Source organism: Pongo pygmaeus, chromosome 1, assembly GCF_028885625.2.
Source record: "Pongo pygmaeus isolate AG05252 chromosome 1, NHGRI_mPonPyg2-v2.0_pri, whole genome shotgun sequence".
Classification (NCBI taxonomy): Eukaryota; Metazoa; Chordata; class Mammalia; order Primates; family Hominidae; genus Pongo; species Pongo pygmaeus.
Genome location: NC_072373.2, coordinates 38753203 through 38770282, shown reverse-complemented (window position 1 = coordinate 38770282; position 17080 = coordinate 38753203). Strand labels below are relative to the sequence as shown.

Below are 17080 nucleotides of genomic sequence, written 5' to 3'. Positions count from 1 at the left end.
ATGCTGCTATAAAGACACATGCACATGTATGTTTATTGCAGCGCTATTCACAATAGCAAAAACTTGGAACCAACCCAAATGTCCATCAATGATAGACTAGATTAAGAAAACATGGCATGTGTATACCATGGAATACTATGCAGCCATAAAAAAGGATGAGTTCATGTCCTTTGTAGGGACATGGATGCAGCTGGAAACCATCATTCTGAGCAAACTATCACCGTAAACACCACATGTTCTCACACACACGGGCCTGTCGGCGGGTGGGTGGCAGGGGGAGGGTAGCATTAGGAGAAATACCTAATGTAAATGACGAGTTAATGGGTGCAGCAAACCAACATGGCACGTGTATACATATGTAACATACCTGCATGTTGTGCACAGGTACTGCAGAACTTAAAGTATAATTAAAAAAAAGAATTTAAAAAATTAATAAAATAAACAAAATGTGCTAAGTTTAGCTGTTTTTATCTTACTCAATTTTAACTTATTAGTGTTAGCTCATCCTCCCAGCCTACCTAGTTTTTGGAAATCCTATCTCTGTTATCGGTGTCATCACTGAGCATTTTGTCATCTGCACAATGGGATCCCAGAGCTGTGGAGCTGAACATAAGGTGTAGGGGAGGAGCGTGGTGGCCCCAGAGTTTGCCCTCAGCCTTCAGTGGCACCTTCACATAAGGCCTCAAACGAAGACGCAGACTGTGCCTATGGCAAGAATCCAGGCTGCCTGTCTGAATGCTAAGCACACAGTAGGTGCTTCATAAATATGGATGTGGGTGAGCCGTTGTCAGGGGTGTCTGACAAGAAGCCTGATTCGTGGTGTGCTATCCCCGTTTCAGGAAAGTGGCTTCCATGAGCTCATTTGCTAGGCAGCATCCACTGTATTTTATAGTGTGGTCATGAATTAATAATGCACAACACTCCTAGTTAGGCTGGAATAAAAACACAGGTTAAAGAAGAGAAACAGCTGGGGAAGTGTGTGCTGACTGTGCAGCCTCTGGCTCCAGGGGCCTAATTTGGGGGTACAGCAACCACTGCAGTGGACAGTTTTCTGGAAAGCAGGTCCCCTACCCAGTTGTCCCCGGAGAGAGAAAATATTTGTTTTTTTTTTTTTTAGCACCCCTTCTGCTTGTGCTGTCAGAATAAGAAAAAGTGGCTCTGGCTGGTTCTCCCCACTCCCTGCATTTCAGGTGGAATGATTGTACTTCATGGAAGTGAGTGCTTTAGTAAGTGCTTGCCTGCAGGCTTGCATCGGGAGTTAGGGAAGGATGAAAAATGCAGTAGAAGTTGGCCTCATCAGGATGTGAAATTGACTGTGAACAGTGTGATTTATTAAAGACAACTGTTTGTGCTGGTTAAAATGTGCACTCAGCTCCTAGCAAGGATCTCTTGCTCAGAATGGAGGAAGCTCTCTGAGGGTGGTCCCAGCTGCCCCTTCCTCTGTCTCTCCTTGCCAAATCCCCTTGCAGGCTCAGCCCTTAGCAGGGGCCATATAATTGTGGCTTTAACAGTTTTAATGAGGGGTCATGCAGGCACTGGGAACATGCTCTTCAATGCTCACAGTTTAAATTAGGCACTAACCAAGACAAAGGATATAAGCATGCTCATCTATGCTTTCTCTGTCTCCCACTACAACGACAAGAAAGGGCGGCCCCAGGAGATGGGGGGACCGAGTGAGTGAGTGCTAGCTAAGGTCTGAAAACACCATCCTGAAGCTTCTCCCTCCCTGTTACCTTGAGCACCTGGAGTAGGGGGAGGAAATGAGATTTGGAGGGCAAGGATTTAAAGGAAAAGAATCCCGGCCAGCAGGGTTCACCATGTGACCTGAAGCAAGCTGCTGCTGTCTGAGCCTCAAAGGCCAAGTGTACTGTGGAGTCACACAGCCCTGAGTTCTAATGTCCAATGAGCATTTAGACCTTGGGAAAGCTACTTCTCTGAGCCTTAGTTTCCATATCTACTAAATGGGGCTGGTGACACCTGTCTGATAAGGTGGTTGTGAGAATGAGGGATGTACCCAGCCAAGCCACATGTAATGCTCAGTAAATGTCTGTCTCCTCTGCTCCATGTGTAAGCACCCAGTTTAGTAGAATGCCCTTCCCCCTGCAGATTCCCCTACAACAGTAGTTCCCAAAGTGTGGTTCTCAGACCAGCAGCATCCACATCACCTGGGAACTTGCTAGAAATGCAGATTCTCAGGCCTACCCCAGATCTACTGGGTCAGAAACTGTGGGGTGGGGCCCTGCAGTCTGCGTTTCAGCCTGTCCTCCAGGTGGTTCTGATGCAGACTTGCTATTCTGGGATTTTCTGCTTCAATTTCGAACAGATGACAACCATCTAGTCCTTTCTCCTGAGACGATGGGAAAGTGACAGCTGACTGTTTTTTGAAAAAACTGTGAGGCCTGAACACCGGGGTTTGAGTTCCAGGTATGTAAACTCTGTGAGGGTAAGGAATTATTGTTAGAACCTTAAGATAGCAAAAGCCTGTTCTTCAAAGCTTCTGTCCATCTCCCCCCTGGTGTGGAGTTAGATCCAGTGGTTTATAGGCTCAGAAGCCCGGGGCAGCTTTGCTGTTGCTGTGTATCTTTTGATAAGATAACCAGCCCTCTGACAGGAGAAGGCTTCTGCCTCATAGGCTTATTAAGATTAAAACTCTAAATTTAGCTCTGGAGGAAGGTCTGCAGGCTTAGGGCCATTTGATGAATGACTCCATGATATCTACAGACTGCAACTGCTAGAGTAAATAAGATTTAAATACAGCTGCCAAGCCACCTTATCATTTCCCCCTATCAGATCTGAACATGGTTAAACTAAGTGCTGTCAGAGCCAGCTCATTGAATGAAGGCAGCAGTGCATAAAGTCATTCTGAATAATTAATGAAATGATGGTTGTGAAGCTGGTGGGATGGTGCAGAGAGTGCCAGGGCAGGGCCAGTGTGTTTTCAGATCCGGTGTCAGCACCCTAGGACTAGGGTCTGGTGCATGAGGCAGTTCTTTAAGGAAAGAAGCACTCATCCTCCAGTGGCCTCAAAATAGAAAATGCCATCAAAGCAGAGATATGTACATACAGTTGGGAGTTGATATTCAGGATATCTAACAAAGGGCAGGGCACAGGCATGGACCAGCGGATCCAAAGAGATGGTGGCCAAGTGCAGGAGCAGGCCCTTGGGGCCCCTGCAGAACCACATGTGACCTCTCTTTTTGTAGCAGAAGACAAGTCATGAGGGAGAGGCCAGGACCATGGCTTTTACTCACTCTAGGGTGGCATATCATTCTTTTAATGTCAGGTATAGTCTATCTGATGCATACCAGCTGAGTGTCATCCTTGAGGGCACATGCTGAGGCTATGCTCAGGGTCAGTGAGAGAGGCCCCCAAATTCATTAGTCACCAAGTCTTATAAATCCCTCTTTGGCAGCATCTCCCGGAGTCGCCTCTTTCTCTTCATTCTACTTCCCCATCGGATATATCCTTCTCTGAGCCAGCCCATTAGCAAACCCTCTGGAGGTTGAAATTCATCAGTCTCACATTGGTCTTAACCAGGTTGGCTGTGTGGGCTGTTACATGTGCACAGTGCACCCCACGGACATGGATGGATATGTTGGTGACATTTAAGAATCATATTAGGTTGGTGCAAAAGTAATTGAGGTTTTGCCATTGAAAGTAATGACAAAAACTACAGTTACTTTTGCTCCAACCTAATATAGCCTTCACATTTGCAGACTTACGTTTGACCAAGAAGAGTTTGTCTCAGGAGGTGAATCTTGTTTTCTTTACAACCTGGTAGTTCTTAGGAGTAATGGGAATCTCCTCTCTTTCCTTTCTTAGAATGGTTTTGAGTCACTGGGGGAAATTGCTCTATAGGACCAGAAAGTAAGAATCTATCATTTTAGCTGTAAGGACCCAAGAGCCAAGCTGGGAAGGTCATAGCGCTGTTCAGCCCTCAGAACTGGGAACCAGAAAGGTGATGACTGCATAGTGGATGAGCCAGAGGGACAGCAGGCAGTGAGGTGCTGGAGCCTCTAGCTAGAAAACTTGCCTTGGTGGAAGGAGGGAGGAAGTTAAGGCAGTATTAATGCTAGATAAATAGTGGATAATGGTAGATTTAAAAAACTAAGGGACAGACATCATTCAGACTGTTTTCCACATAGGACTCAACCTGACACCCTGGGCTTGGGATGTGGACTCTGGGCCTTTGTGAGGTGATGTGGCTTCAAGCAAGAATATCACTATCGGATTGAAATCAAAACCAAAGTTTGAGAATCTGCTAGCTGGGTGCTCTATGACAAGTTATTTACCTTTCTGAGCCTCAGTTTCTCCCTCTTAAAATGAAAATAGTAATTTCTACCTCAGAGTGTTATAAGAGTTAACTAAGATTGTGTATTATTTGTAAATGGTGTAGTAGATTACATATTCTTTGTAGACCATTTGCATGTAGACAGAGACTATGGTGCTGGGTGGCTAGGAAGAAAGCTTCCCTGAAGTTTGTTCATGTGCTGGCCATCAGCCATTGTCTTCTAAAAATGGGTACCAGTAGGATGTGGTCTTTGAAAAAGCCCTGTTAGAGACAAGATGGTGGTCACAGGCTCGGGAGTGCTGCCCAGCCTGACAGCCAAGTGAGCCCCTGATGGGGTAATTGATAGCTCAGACACAATTCAGCAACTCAATTAACTCATCTCCCATTAGGATGGATTGATTTCTTCCTTGGGATAGGAATTTGTGCTGGTTCAGCAACAGCAGCCTTCCCACTGCTGAATGCATCTGCATGGTTAAGAAAGCTTTTCCCGTCCTCCTGTTCCCCAGAGGCCTCAGGGGAAGAAGGCGTGATTAGGGGAGCCCAGTGTTCAGTCCTACACATGACAAGTCCCCCTCCCCCTAGGATGATGAAGGACTGAAGGTCCATCATTATTTTATTTTTATTTTTATTACATTTTTTTTAGACAGAGGTTCACTCTGTTGCCCAGGCTAGAGGTGCAGTGGCACAATTTCGGCTCACTGCAACCTTTGCCTCCCAGGTTCAAGTGATTCTCGTGCCTCAGCCTCCCGAGCAGCTGTGATCACAGGTGCACGCCACCATGCCCTGCTAATTTTTGTATTTTTAGTAGAGACCAACTTTTGCCATGTTGGCCAAGCTGGTTTTGAACTCCTGGCCTCAAATGATTTGACCGCCTCGGCCTCCCAAAGTGCTGGGATTATAGGCATGAGCCACCGTGCCCGGCCTACCATCATTTTAAAAATGAATTCTGGGAAACCATCATTCTCAGCAAACTATCGCAAGGACAAAAAACCAAACACCACATGTTCTCACTCATAGGTGGGAATTGAACAATGAGAACACATGGACACAGAAAGGGGAACATCACACACCAGGGACTGTTGTGGGGTTGGGGGAGGGATAGCATTAGGAGATATACCTAATGCTAAATGACGAGTTAATAGGTGCAGCACACCAACATGGCACATGTATACATATGTAACAAATCTGCACGTTGTGCACATGTACCCTAAAACTTAAAGTATAATAATAATAAAATTTAGATCAGCCAAAAAAAAAAATTAATTTCTGGGGCCGGGTGTGGTGGCTCATGCCTGTAATCCCAGCACTTTGGGAGGCCAAGGTGGGCGGATCATGAGGTCAGGAGATCGAGACCATGGTGAAGCCCCGTCTCTACTAAAAAATACAAAAAATTAGCTGGGCACAGTGGCGGGTGCCTGTAGTCCTAGCTACTTGGGAGGCTGAGGCAGGAGAATGGTGTGAACCCGGAAGGCGGAGCTTGCAGTGAGCCGAGATTGCACCACTGCACTCCAGCCTGGGCGACAGAGCGAGACTCCATCTCAAAAAAAAGAAAAAAAAAAAAAAAAAGAATTCTGGGCCAGGCACAGTGGCTCACGCCTGTAATCCCACCACTTTGGGAGGCCAAGGCAGGCCCTGGGGTCAGGAGTTTGAGACCAGCCTGACCAACACGGAGAAACTCTGTCTCTACTAAAAATACACAATTAGCTGGGCATGGTGGTGCATACCTGTAAATGCAGCTACTCAGAAGGCTGAGGCAGGAGAATCACTTGAACCTGGGAGGCAGAGGTTGTGGTGAACCGAGATTGTGCCATTGCACTCCAGCCTGGACAACAAGAGTGAAACTCCGTCAATAAATAAATAAATAAATAAATATGTTTTCCCACATCTTTTGTCTGAACACCCTGAGGCATAAAAAGCCCAAGACATCACAATGCTTAATCTATGATTAATGCTGCAAGTCTATGATTTGCTAACATCCCAATGTTATCTTTAAAATTTTCAAATGTCAACTTCATTGAGACATAGTAAATGCATCATTCAAGGTATACAACTGGCTGAATTTTGCCAGTTTTATACACCCTTGAAATCATTCTCACAATCAAGATACAAAACATCATCATCCCAAAAGATTCCTAGGGCCCCTGCACAACCTGTCCCCGCCCAGCCCCAGGCAACCCCCGATATGCTTTTTGTAACTATAAGTGTACATTTTATGTATATAATATATACTGTATTATTTTGCCAAAGACTTCTTCACTCAGCATAGTTTTGTTGTGGTCGTGGTAAATTACACAAAACATAAAATTTACCATTTTAACCATTTTTAGGTGGCATTAAGTACATTCATATTGTTATGCAGTCATCACCATCTGTCTCGAGTTTTTTTCGTCTTGCAAAACTGAAACTTTGTACCCATTAAACACTACCTTCTCATTTCCCCTCTCCCTTGAGCCCCTGGCAGCCATCATTCTACTTTGTGTCTCTGTGAATTTGATTACTCTACGTATTTCATAGAAATTGAACCATATAGTATTCTTTTGTGTCCGGCCTATTTTACTTAATATGATGTCTTTAGGGTTCATCCATGTTGTAGCATGTGTCAGAATTCCTTCCTTTTAAAGGCTAAATAATCGCTTGTATTTTTACACCATATTCGCTTATCCATTCATTTGTTGATGGATACTTGTGTTGCTTCCATCTTTTGGCCGTTGTGAATTGTTCTGTGAACGTGGCATACAAATACCTCTTCTAGTTCCTGCTTCGTTTCCTTTGGATATTGGTATGGTTTGGCTGTGTCCCTACCCAAATCTCATTTTGAATTATAGCTCCTTAATCCCCATGGTCATGGGAGGGACCCGGTGGGAGGTAGTTGAATCATGGGGGTGGTTTTCCTGTGCTGTTCTCAGGATAGTGGGTAAGTCTCACGAGAACTGATGGTTTTATAAAGAGCAGTTCCCCTGCACATACTCTCTTGCCTGCTGCCATGTGAGATATGCCTTTGCTCCTCCTTCGCCTTCTACCATGATTGTGAGGCCTCCCCAGCCATGTGGAACTGTGAGTCCGTTAAATCTCTTTTTCTTTATAAATTACCCAGTCTTGCATATGTCTTTATTAGCAGTGTGAGAATGGACTAATACAGATATGTATGTGGTAATTCCAGGTTTAATTTTTGGAGGTGCCTCCATACTGTTTTCCACAGTGGCTGTACCATTTCATATACCTTTTATTTTTATTTTTATTTTTTATTTTTCTGAGACGCATTGTCACCCGGGCTGGAGTGCAGTGGTGCAATCTCGGCTCACTGCAACCTCCTCCTCCCAGGTTCAAGTGATTCTCCTGTCTCAGCATCCCCAGTAGCTGGGATTACAGGTGCCTGCCACCACGCCCAGCTAATTTTTTGTATTTTTAGTAGAGAAGGGGTTTCACTGTGTTGACCAGGCTAGTTTCAAACGCCTGACCTCGTGATCCACCCGCCTCGGCTTCCCAAAGTGCTGGGAGTACAGGTGTGAGCCACCGTCCCCAGCCACACATTACCTTTTAAACAAGGTTTTTCACTGGACCTGCTTCTTGTTCTGATTATCCTTTCTCTTTTCAGAAAACATACCCTTTGACTTCACATGGCCCTGTGTGATGATGCTCTTTTCCGTCAGTATCAAACCTCAGGCTTTCCATTCCTTTCAGACTGATGTAATTGCTCAGAGAATTGGTCAGCCATAATAACGCCAAGTAAAGTTATTACTTGGTTATTACAAGTTACTGCTGGCCTTCTCTTCGCTTCAGCCATTTCCCTCTGTGTCCTACCTGTTTCTCATTAGCTGTAGTTATTATACAGCTCACTGATATCCTATTAACAATGTCATGATACAACCACCTACATCCTATTAACTCCACCTATTATGCCACCTACATTGGTCCTCAATTGAATCTATTGTGCCATACATCCTAGTTATCTGCATTTAGCTATATCTGTCAAATAACCTGTACTATTAACTATATTATCCAATCTCTTGCAACTGTTGTCTGACTTTCTAGAAACCTGTTCATATATCTTTGACGCTGCCTAGCTGTGATCTGTTAAAAACTGATCGCCTGTTTAGATCTTGTTAGATCCAGATATCAAAAGCCCAGCAGGAAATTACACATATTGATTCTGGGGACCCAGCCTTGAATGTGCAGAGTGTGTAGGGGGCTTCAGCCCTAAAGTATACTCTTAAGAAGGATCTTTTCCTTTGACCAATAGCATACTGCCTGCCAGGCAGTATGAGCCACATTAATGGGGAGAGAGACAGAGACAGAGAATGTGAGAGTGTGTATGTTGCGAGGATGCCTTGTGGGAAGAATGGGGTTGGCATGAAAGGAATAGGGGTTGGGAGTCTCACTCCTGGTGGAGAAGGGAGAGCCTGGAAGAATACCCAGTCGGGAGGGGTGCATGGGTGGGAGACAGTAGACTGCAGGGGGAGGAAGTCAGAGTTTGTCAGGGCAGAACCCTTTTTGACACCAACTCTTTTTGTTAGTGACCAACAAGCCTGCATGACTGTGCACCATAGCAGCCCTTGGAATGTTGCCAGAATGATAGCTTCTCCCCTTTGCTTTCCAGCCTTACCATTCCACTGTTATTTGAGCTGCTGATGAAGATGAGGCTCTGCCCCAAGCCTGCCCCTGCCCCCTTGGGCCACATCAGTGCTTGCTTAGCAGGCCCACAGTCAGAGACCTTGTGCCTACAGGCCACCAACAAGAGAGAGAGGTCAATGCCTAGGACAGGGCCAGTGAAGTAGTTGGCTGAGTAGTGCTGAAGGATGACATGTAGAATCAGTCTCTCCCCGAGGAGGTGTGGTGTTGACCGGTCCCCTTGCCTGTGTGTCTGAGCCACAGTGATGGGAGCTCTGAAGGCCTCCAGGGAGGATGGGTCCATCTGGAAGCTCAGGGACAGTACCTAACTGCATTGGGATAAATAGTATTCCTCCCGGAATTCATGTGGACCTGGTACCTCAGCATGTGACTTCATTTGGAATCACCATTCATGATGATTCTGTCATCACAAATCTTACTCCTGAGGTCAGGAAAGGATAAGGAGCCCTTGACAGCTGTCTGGTACATGCCAGGTCTACTGTCTGTAGGAACATGTGCTTTAAAAAGTCCAGTGAGCTGTGGATATGTAACAGAATTATCAAGTGGCCTTATATTAATCTTTTGTATTTCTAAAACACTTTTAAAAAGCACTACCAAATCTGTGATTTATTTTATTTGCATGCTTTTAAAAAATTATTCTGAGCTCTCATTGTGTAGATGGGGAAACTGAGGCCCTAATAGGGTCTCATAGTACAGTCAGGATTATAAGTCTCCTAAATGCTATCTAGCCACCTCTCTGGATGGCATATACAGTAAGAATGGGGAGAATTTTCAGAACCTAGCTATGGCCCATGCTAAACATGTCTATGCCTCACCTCTGGGCAGTCTTGGGGACTGTCTTCCTTACAGCCCTGTGTGTTAGGCAGAAGCTTTCACAGGGTGTCACTTGGTAGCCACGGGTGCCAAGCAGAGCTGTGCAATGTCCCAGCCTAGCATTGTGTAAATGAAACATCTCCATTGGCCCATCTTCACAGCTGGCCTCTGGGCTCCATGTTTACCAAACACTGCTGATGCCTCACTCCAAACACAGCTGGGGTCCAGGAGTGCTTTCTGTGTCCAAAGGCCACTTCCCTCATCCTGCTCCCTGAACCCACTGAGGAGCAGGTGTTGGCTGGTCCCCTGGCATCTGTGCCTGAGCCACAGTATGAGAGCTCTGAGGGCTTCCAGCAGGATGGGTCCATCTGGAAGTTCTGGGAAAGTACCTGGCTGTATTGAGCTAGTGTTCCCCCGCAAATTCATGTGTACCTGGCACCTCAGAATGTGACTTAATTTGGGAATAGGTTCTTTATGGATATAACTTGTCAGGCATCTTGAGAGGAAATCCTCCTGGATTTGGAGTAGCCTTTAAATCCAATGATTGGTGCCCTTATAAGAAGAGGAGAGGACAGAGGGAAGAAGGCTCTGTGAAAATGGAGGCAGTGATGCTGCCATAAGCCAAGGGATCCTAGGAGCCACCAGAAGCTGGAAGAGGTAACGAAGGGTTCCTACCAACACCTTGATTTCAGACTTCTGGCCTCCAGAACTAAGAATACGTCTGTTGTTTTAATCCACTAAGTTTGGTAAGTTGTTATGGCAGCCACAGGACACATACTGGCTGCCTAGCAGGAGGTGGAGCTGTGGGGCTGGTCCTGGAGCCAGGCTGCCAGGGGTCCTCTGCTGCCTTTGCCTCTCTTGCCTGCAGGGCCTGGGAGAACACTGGGGAAAGCCAGGCTAAGGCGCAAGGAAGGCCAGGGCTTGACTCCCCTGTTGTCACTCTAGTCTTGGTGGAAAAAGACTTCTGTGCCCTCTCACCATTATTATTACTACCTTTTTTTAGTTCCCATGCTATGCTAGGCACCATGCAAGTCTTTACATCATTTCACTCCGTCCTTGTAAGGACACTATTCAGTAAGTTGCTGTATCCCTAGTTTTTCATTTGAGATTCATTAACTTGCTCAAGGTTCCACAGCTGGCAAGTGGCAGAGCCAGAATTTGAACTCATCCCACTTAAGAGCCTGCACATATACCACTATGCTACAGTGACTTCCCCATGCCATATTAATAATCATGACAGCTAATAGTTGACATAGCAAGAAGAGAACCTGCAATCACCCCCAGGGGCTTCCCGCAGCCTCCTTCCTATTCCTACCACTGTCTGCCTGCCTCCTCCCTATGCAGCAGCCATGTCACATGATCCCTGTTCCTTGGACGGCCTGTAAGGTTACACATCAGGTGGTCTTCCTCTAGTAGCTGGTCCCTGTCCCTTTCCATCTGACAAACTCTTGCTCAGCCCATGTAGCCCAGTTTAAATGTGCTCTGTGCATTCCATCATCCATTGCTTACCACATGGATCATAAATCCCACTGGTGTATGTGTGTGTCTTTCCCAAGTTGGAGTGGGAGTGCCTTTGACATTGGACTGGGTCTTTCCATTTCGGCATCTTGTATCTTCCCCAGCATCTCTGGCTCTCCAAAACCCCCAATAAATGTTTGAGTAAGTGAAACATGCAGAAGACATGAAGATTGTTAAGTAACAAATACTCAGCAGAAAGGGCTGTTAATTTTAAAAAAAGAAGAAAAAGAACATCAGATATTCTAAGACAAGTATTTGTAGAGGGAATCACTAAAAGCTTTCAGTTTTGAAAGCAAATATTTAATTTAGGCTCCCCCTTCTGTGTGCTTACAAATGGCACTAAATTCAGTATAATGCTCAATCTACATTTTGAGATTTACTATGGGACTCATGGACTTTAAGAAAAAAATGTAGTTCATTGTAAATGCCTGCATTTCACAGTCATTCTTTTGTTTTAACACACACAATTGGATTGGCAAAGGTAATGACTTCCTAGCTAGCCATATTCAAAAGAAATGTCAAAAATTAAAATTTATAAAGCTGTCTGTGAAATGTTGTGATGCCCCAATCAAATGACCCTCCTGATCTTGCCCGGCACCCTTTCCCTTTTGGCTGCTGGCACCTTCCTGTCTCGTTGCCAAGGACAAGCCACGTCTGCGTGTCTCTATCCCACTCCCCACCACTTAGAATTCTTGAAACCTCTGGGGAGGCTGACCAAGAAGGACAGAGGACCCTATATTTGGGCTTCTGGAACCTAAATGCCCTAGGGCTCAGAGCTCCTATTAGTGCTATTTCACACTTACTACAAGTTTAAAAACAACAACAACAACAAAAAAAACACAACGGTGATGATGATGATTTTTGTGTCTCGTCCATGAATCACACAATATTATTCTAGGGGGAAACGTACCCTGATTTCAAACAACTCATCTAAAAGTACAGATTTTGGAACATGACCTACATGTTTACAGTGCCACATGAGACTATTTTTTCTCACTCAGACTCATGGGCTTTTTTCCTTTTTCAATTACTAACTGCTTTAGTCCTCTAAACATGGATTCTTTTTTTTTTTTTTTTTTTAAACCAATACTGGGTCTAACTCTGTGGCCCAAGCTGGAGTGCAGTGGTGCACTCATAGCTCACTGTAACCTCTAACTCCTGATCTCAAGCGATCCTTCCTCCTTGGCCTCTCAAGTAGCTAGGACTACAGAAACACGCCACCATGCCTGGCTGGCTGGCTGGCTTATTTATTTATTTATTTATTTATTTATTTATGGCAGAGATGAGGTTTCACTATGTTTCCCAGGCCGGTCTCCAACTCTTGGACTCAAGTGATCCTCCCACCTCAGCCTTCCAAAGTGCCGGGATTACAGGTGCCTGGCCCTAAACATGGATTCGTTAAAAGCTTGCCCTATTTCTAAACATGGTTTGTGTTTGCAATAGTGCACTCCTCATTTTATGCTGACTCTGATGGGAATGTAGGACTCAATTGCTGAAGTTGTCATTACAGCAGACTTTCTAGGAGGCCTTTGTTGTTTCTCAGGTTGCCTTCTCCAAAAGGGGACAGTTTGCTCATGTGGGACATCCTGCCCCAAGCATTTCTAACTGCTCTTCCATCTCTGTCCTCCCTCTGCAGGCTGGCCATGGGTGACCCTCTGTGTCCTGGGATTCCTGTACTGCTACTCCCACGTGGGCATTGCCTGGGCCCAGACCTACGCCATGGACTAATGCTGTTGGGCCCAGGCCTGTCCTTGCTGCTGGCCTCCAAGGCAAATAGTGCTTCACCCTGACCTCTCACTCCAGGACAGCCTCTAAGGGATTTGATCTGCTCATCTTCAGTTGAATGTCCTCACTCCAAGACTGGATGCTGGATCTCATAGAAAATTCACAGCCGGACAATCTTCTAATCTGGAGTCTTTGAGATCTTCTACCCCAACCCATCATTTTCCTATTGAGGAAGCTGGGGTCCAGGGCAGTCGTGTGTCTTGCCCAGCTACACAGGGTGACATTTTGGTCTAGAACCTAGTCTGATGAGCCCTTTGCATTCTCTCACCTTAAGCAAGTATAGAATGTAGTGGACATTTATTGATTGAGACACAGAAATCCTGATTAGTGATAGGCCTGTCTTCTGGGCAGTATTTCTAAAATATTTGAGTGACATTGATGTTTAGTGACCTCCTTCATCACATCCTGCAGTGTCTCCAGAAGCAGCACTAGGGTTTGAGCTTCACACTTCAGCCCCTCTGTAGGAAGGAGACCAAGCCACAGCTGTCTTTTGAATTACCTAGTCCAAGAAGACGGTAGCAGCCCTGTAGCATTCTAAGGCATCTATGCCCAAGGAGTCCTGTGATTTGAGCTTCAGCAGGGTGATCTACATTTGGATGCTTGTTTCTGAGATTTGCAGAGAAGTATAACATGGTAGTTCCTCTACCTTACAGTTAGTCGTTTCTTAATTAAAGAAGCAGAATTTAGAAACCACAGGATAGTGTATCCACAGATGGATGTTATCAAGGCTAGTCATGAGGATAGCGTCCTGGAGTCTTGTCCACCCTCTCCATACAAGTCTCAAAAGTCATCCTCCTACTCAGTGATTCACGTTTAGTGGTTTATATTGTTACGGTTTGATTCAAACGGAGCCTTTTCTGTCATGTAGATAATCTACATGTTTGTAGAATTATTTTGAATATGTTTGAGGAAAATGTTTAAAATCTAAATATATTCACATAACTTGATTATTCACTCCTCTGAAAAGATGCTGGATAGGCTAACAAAATTCCCAAGTGGTAGATAATTCAGAAGACTTCTGTTTGGATTTTTTTTTTTTTTGGAGTGCGGAAGGGTAAAGGAGCCTTAAAATTTGAATCCATAATATATCTAATTACAGGAGAATTTACAACATCTCAAGTACGTAAATTAAGTTGTCATTGAGTGAAAGGTTCACTTGGACCTAGTGCTGCCTCTTGTTTATTACATAGCATGGCCCTTATGTCTTGAGTTGAGGTTATCAACTCAATGAGGCTTAAACTCCTAGAGTACAGGACCATTTTGTTGATTGTCTTTCTTCATAGCTTCTCTGCTTGGCAAAGAGATAGGAGGGGGCCAGATACTGACTACCTGGGGTAGGCACATTATGTGTTAAAGCAAAAGACAGAGACCAGAGAGGGGCAGGTAGACCTGCATAGCAGCAGCCTCAGCAGCTGTCTTGGTAAAGGAGAGAGAGAGATATGGGGCCGGTAATTCCAGGGTGCTCAGAAGTTTTAGGAGGGAATGAGCCTCAGGGAGGAGTGAGCACCTAAATAAACGCAGTAAACCTTCATGGACTAACAGTGATTCAGGATTTGTGGCCAGCCAGAGGGAGTTTGACTGAAGTTTACTTGGAAAGAAAGGGCTTGCTAAGAAAAAAAGGAGTAAAAGTGATGATATGGAAGTGTCTAATGTATGTGCACATATAAGTAATACAAAAGTTTTGAGCTCTTCCAAATATACCATTTATATAAAAACAAATAGGTTTATTCATTCATTAAACTATTTTGGAAGAGTCAGTGGGTATATTTGAAAGTGGTAATCCTGAATCTCTTAAACTATTCTATGATTCATAATGGTTCTCAGGAATTAATAAATGATTACTGTGCTTAGCTCTGTATTTAAGGCTGATTAATTAATATGTGGATTATCCAGGACCATTGTTTTGCTTAACCTTTTCCTACTCCCCAGTTGTAATATGAAAATGATAATGCTTCTCTCCTCATGCATATTCACTAAAATCTTGTAGTTACTCTGAATGGTGGTGCCTGGGCACACAGAGGAGTTCAGCCAATGACACTGGACATGTCATCAGCCCTGGGCAACTTCAGGCACAGTGTTGGGAAAAGATTAGACAAGGTCCCAAGGTCAATTCCAGCCCCTGGATCCTCTGATCCCAGCCTCGTTCTGTGGGCAAGCCCAAGAGCTCCAAGCACAATCGCCAAGATGCTACCCAAGGAGGGAAGCAAGATACCTGAAGGACACCCAAACTTCAGTCATTCTAATTCTTGGGACCACACAAGAAGACTGAAAGGTTATTATTTTTTCAAATTAATTTGAAGTGTCAGCAGAAAACATTTTGTTTCATTAAAGACAGCAGGCCTCAAGAAAAAATAAATCATCAACAAATAATTGTATTATAATCTATATACTGGGAGAATAGCAATTTAGGTGGGGGAGGGGGTGGCTTCCCCTTACAGAAATTGAGACGGCTCACCTGCTTATTTAAAATATAATATAACCATTGACTAAACATAGTAAATTAACCATAATATAATGAGTTTGGTTTTTAGCAGATGTATCAGAATATATCCATACAATAGGGTTCCCTTCAGTGTGGACAACATGAGAAGCCAAATTATGATACTACTGGCCTCAGCGCATTTTGAGAAAGCCTCTCTGAGGCCTTTCTCAGGCAAATGGTTTTATTTTAAAACAAAAAACCCTCTTTAAAATCATTGAACTCCATTTGGCACCCAAAACGTGGCATTCATTGCTTAGCTCTATATTACTGGTCCTTCTGACTAATTGCAAGAATCATATTCACAGAGATGTTTTGCAGCATTGAAGAGATCTAGACAGAATGCTTTAGGCTGGGTGTGGTGGCTCACACCTGTAATCCCAGCACTTTTGGGAGGCTGAGGCAGGTGGATCACTTGAGGTCAGGAGTTTGATTGAGACCAGCCTGGGCAAGAGAGTGAGACCCTGTCTCAAAAAAAAAAAAAAAAAAAAAAAAAAAAAAGAATAATACGTTGTTAGTGATAATTTTGAAACAAACATCAGTAATTTGGAATTTTAAACAATATCACCCTTATATTATTTTTATAATGCTTTTGTGCAATTTGATTAAATCATGGGTAAGGAAACATTAAAAAACATTAAAACATTAAAAAACAAAAAACAAAAACAACAAAAAACATTAAACAAAAAACATTAAAAACAAAAACATTAAAAAACATTAAAACTGTGATCCTATAAGATCAAGTAGAGGCTTGTAGGTCAGATTCCTCATCCCCTAATTAAGTTATACTGTCTATAATAAGAGAAGTGCCATGTTTGTAATGTGGTCCACTGGATGGTAAATAAGAACTCAGGTTGGCAGTATTGTGGAGCCTTGCCATGAGCAGGAAGCAATACCTATTAAAATAGCAAAGCTGAAACCATGCTGGTGTATGGGACTATTTCGATTAGAGGCAAGCTACCTTAATAGCTTCTGAGACTATCAATCAATGAAGTGTAAAGCACAGATCAGAGCTCATATTGTAGACACTGAGTCATTCAAAAAATATTGTTATATTCTTCATACTATGTTTTAAAAGGCAGGAGGGAAGCATTAATATATTTTATACAAATTTCGATCCAAATTATTTTTCAAAATAAAAAAGTATACATCATCTAAGTGGGGTGGGGGGGTATCAGTTTTGGGTATCTCAGATCCATGTGTCATACAGTTTTCCGTGATGCCAGGCATTTAAGTCAACATCTGTGCCCTCGTACAGCAGCTGCAGCTGTACTTTAAGATTGTACAGCCGCATACCTTCATGTCCATTCTCTCACTATTTGGTACTTTGACACACAATCTTGGTGAATCTTGGACTTTAAGTTCTAAAAAAACTATAATTGCTGTCCACATAAGAGCTTTCCAAACTCTTGAAAATACCATCCTTGTTCTGTCATCTTAGGTCAGAACAGCCAATTCAGTGACCTAAAATTAATGAAAGGCAAAAGCAAGTATCATGTATAAAATAGTTTATTACAGTAATAAATAAAACTTTTTTTTTTACAAATATCATTTGTGCTTGTTTA

General features: G+C 43.8%; 1 protein-coding gene across 12 annotated transcripts in view; it reads left to right on the top strand.

Annotated features, from left to right (window-relative positions):
* The window catches only part of HHAT (hedgehog acyltransferase), a 388363-nt gene extending 371308 nt beyond the window's left edge, over window positions 1-17055 (top strand). For all 12 annotated transcript variants that reach the window (XR_010127770.1, XM_063672407.1, XM_063672403.1 and 9 more), the window contains one exon: window positions 12888-17055. Coding sequence is in view for 11 of the 12 variants with exons in the window: in XM_063672407.1 (XP_063528477.1) it covers window positions 12888-12979 (92 nt within the window). In the remaining variant the exon portion in view is untranslated. The remainder of the gene's footprint in view (window positions 1-12887) is intronic.
* The last annotated feature ends 25 nt before the right edge of the window (window positions 17056-17080 follow it).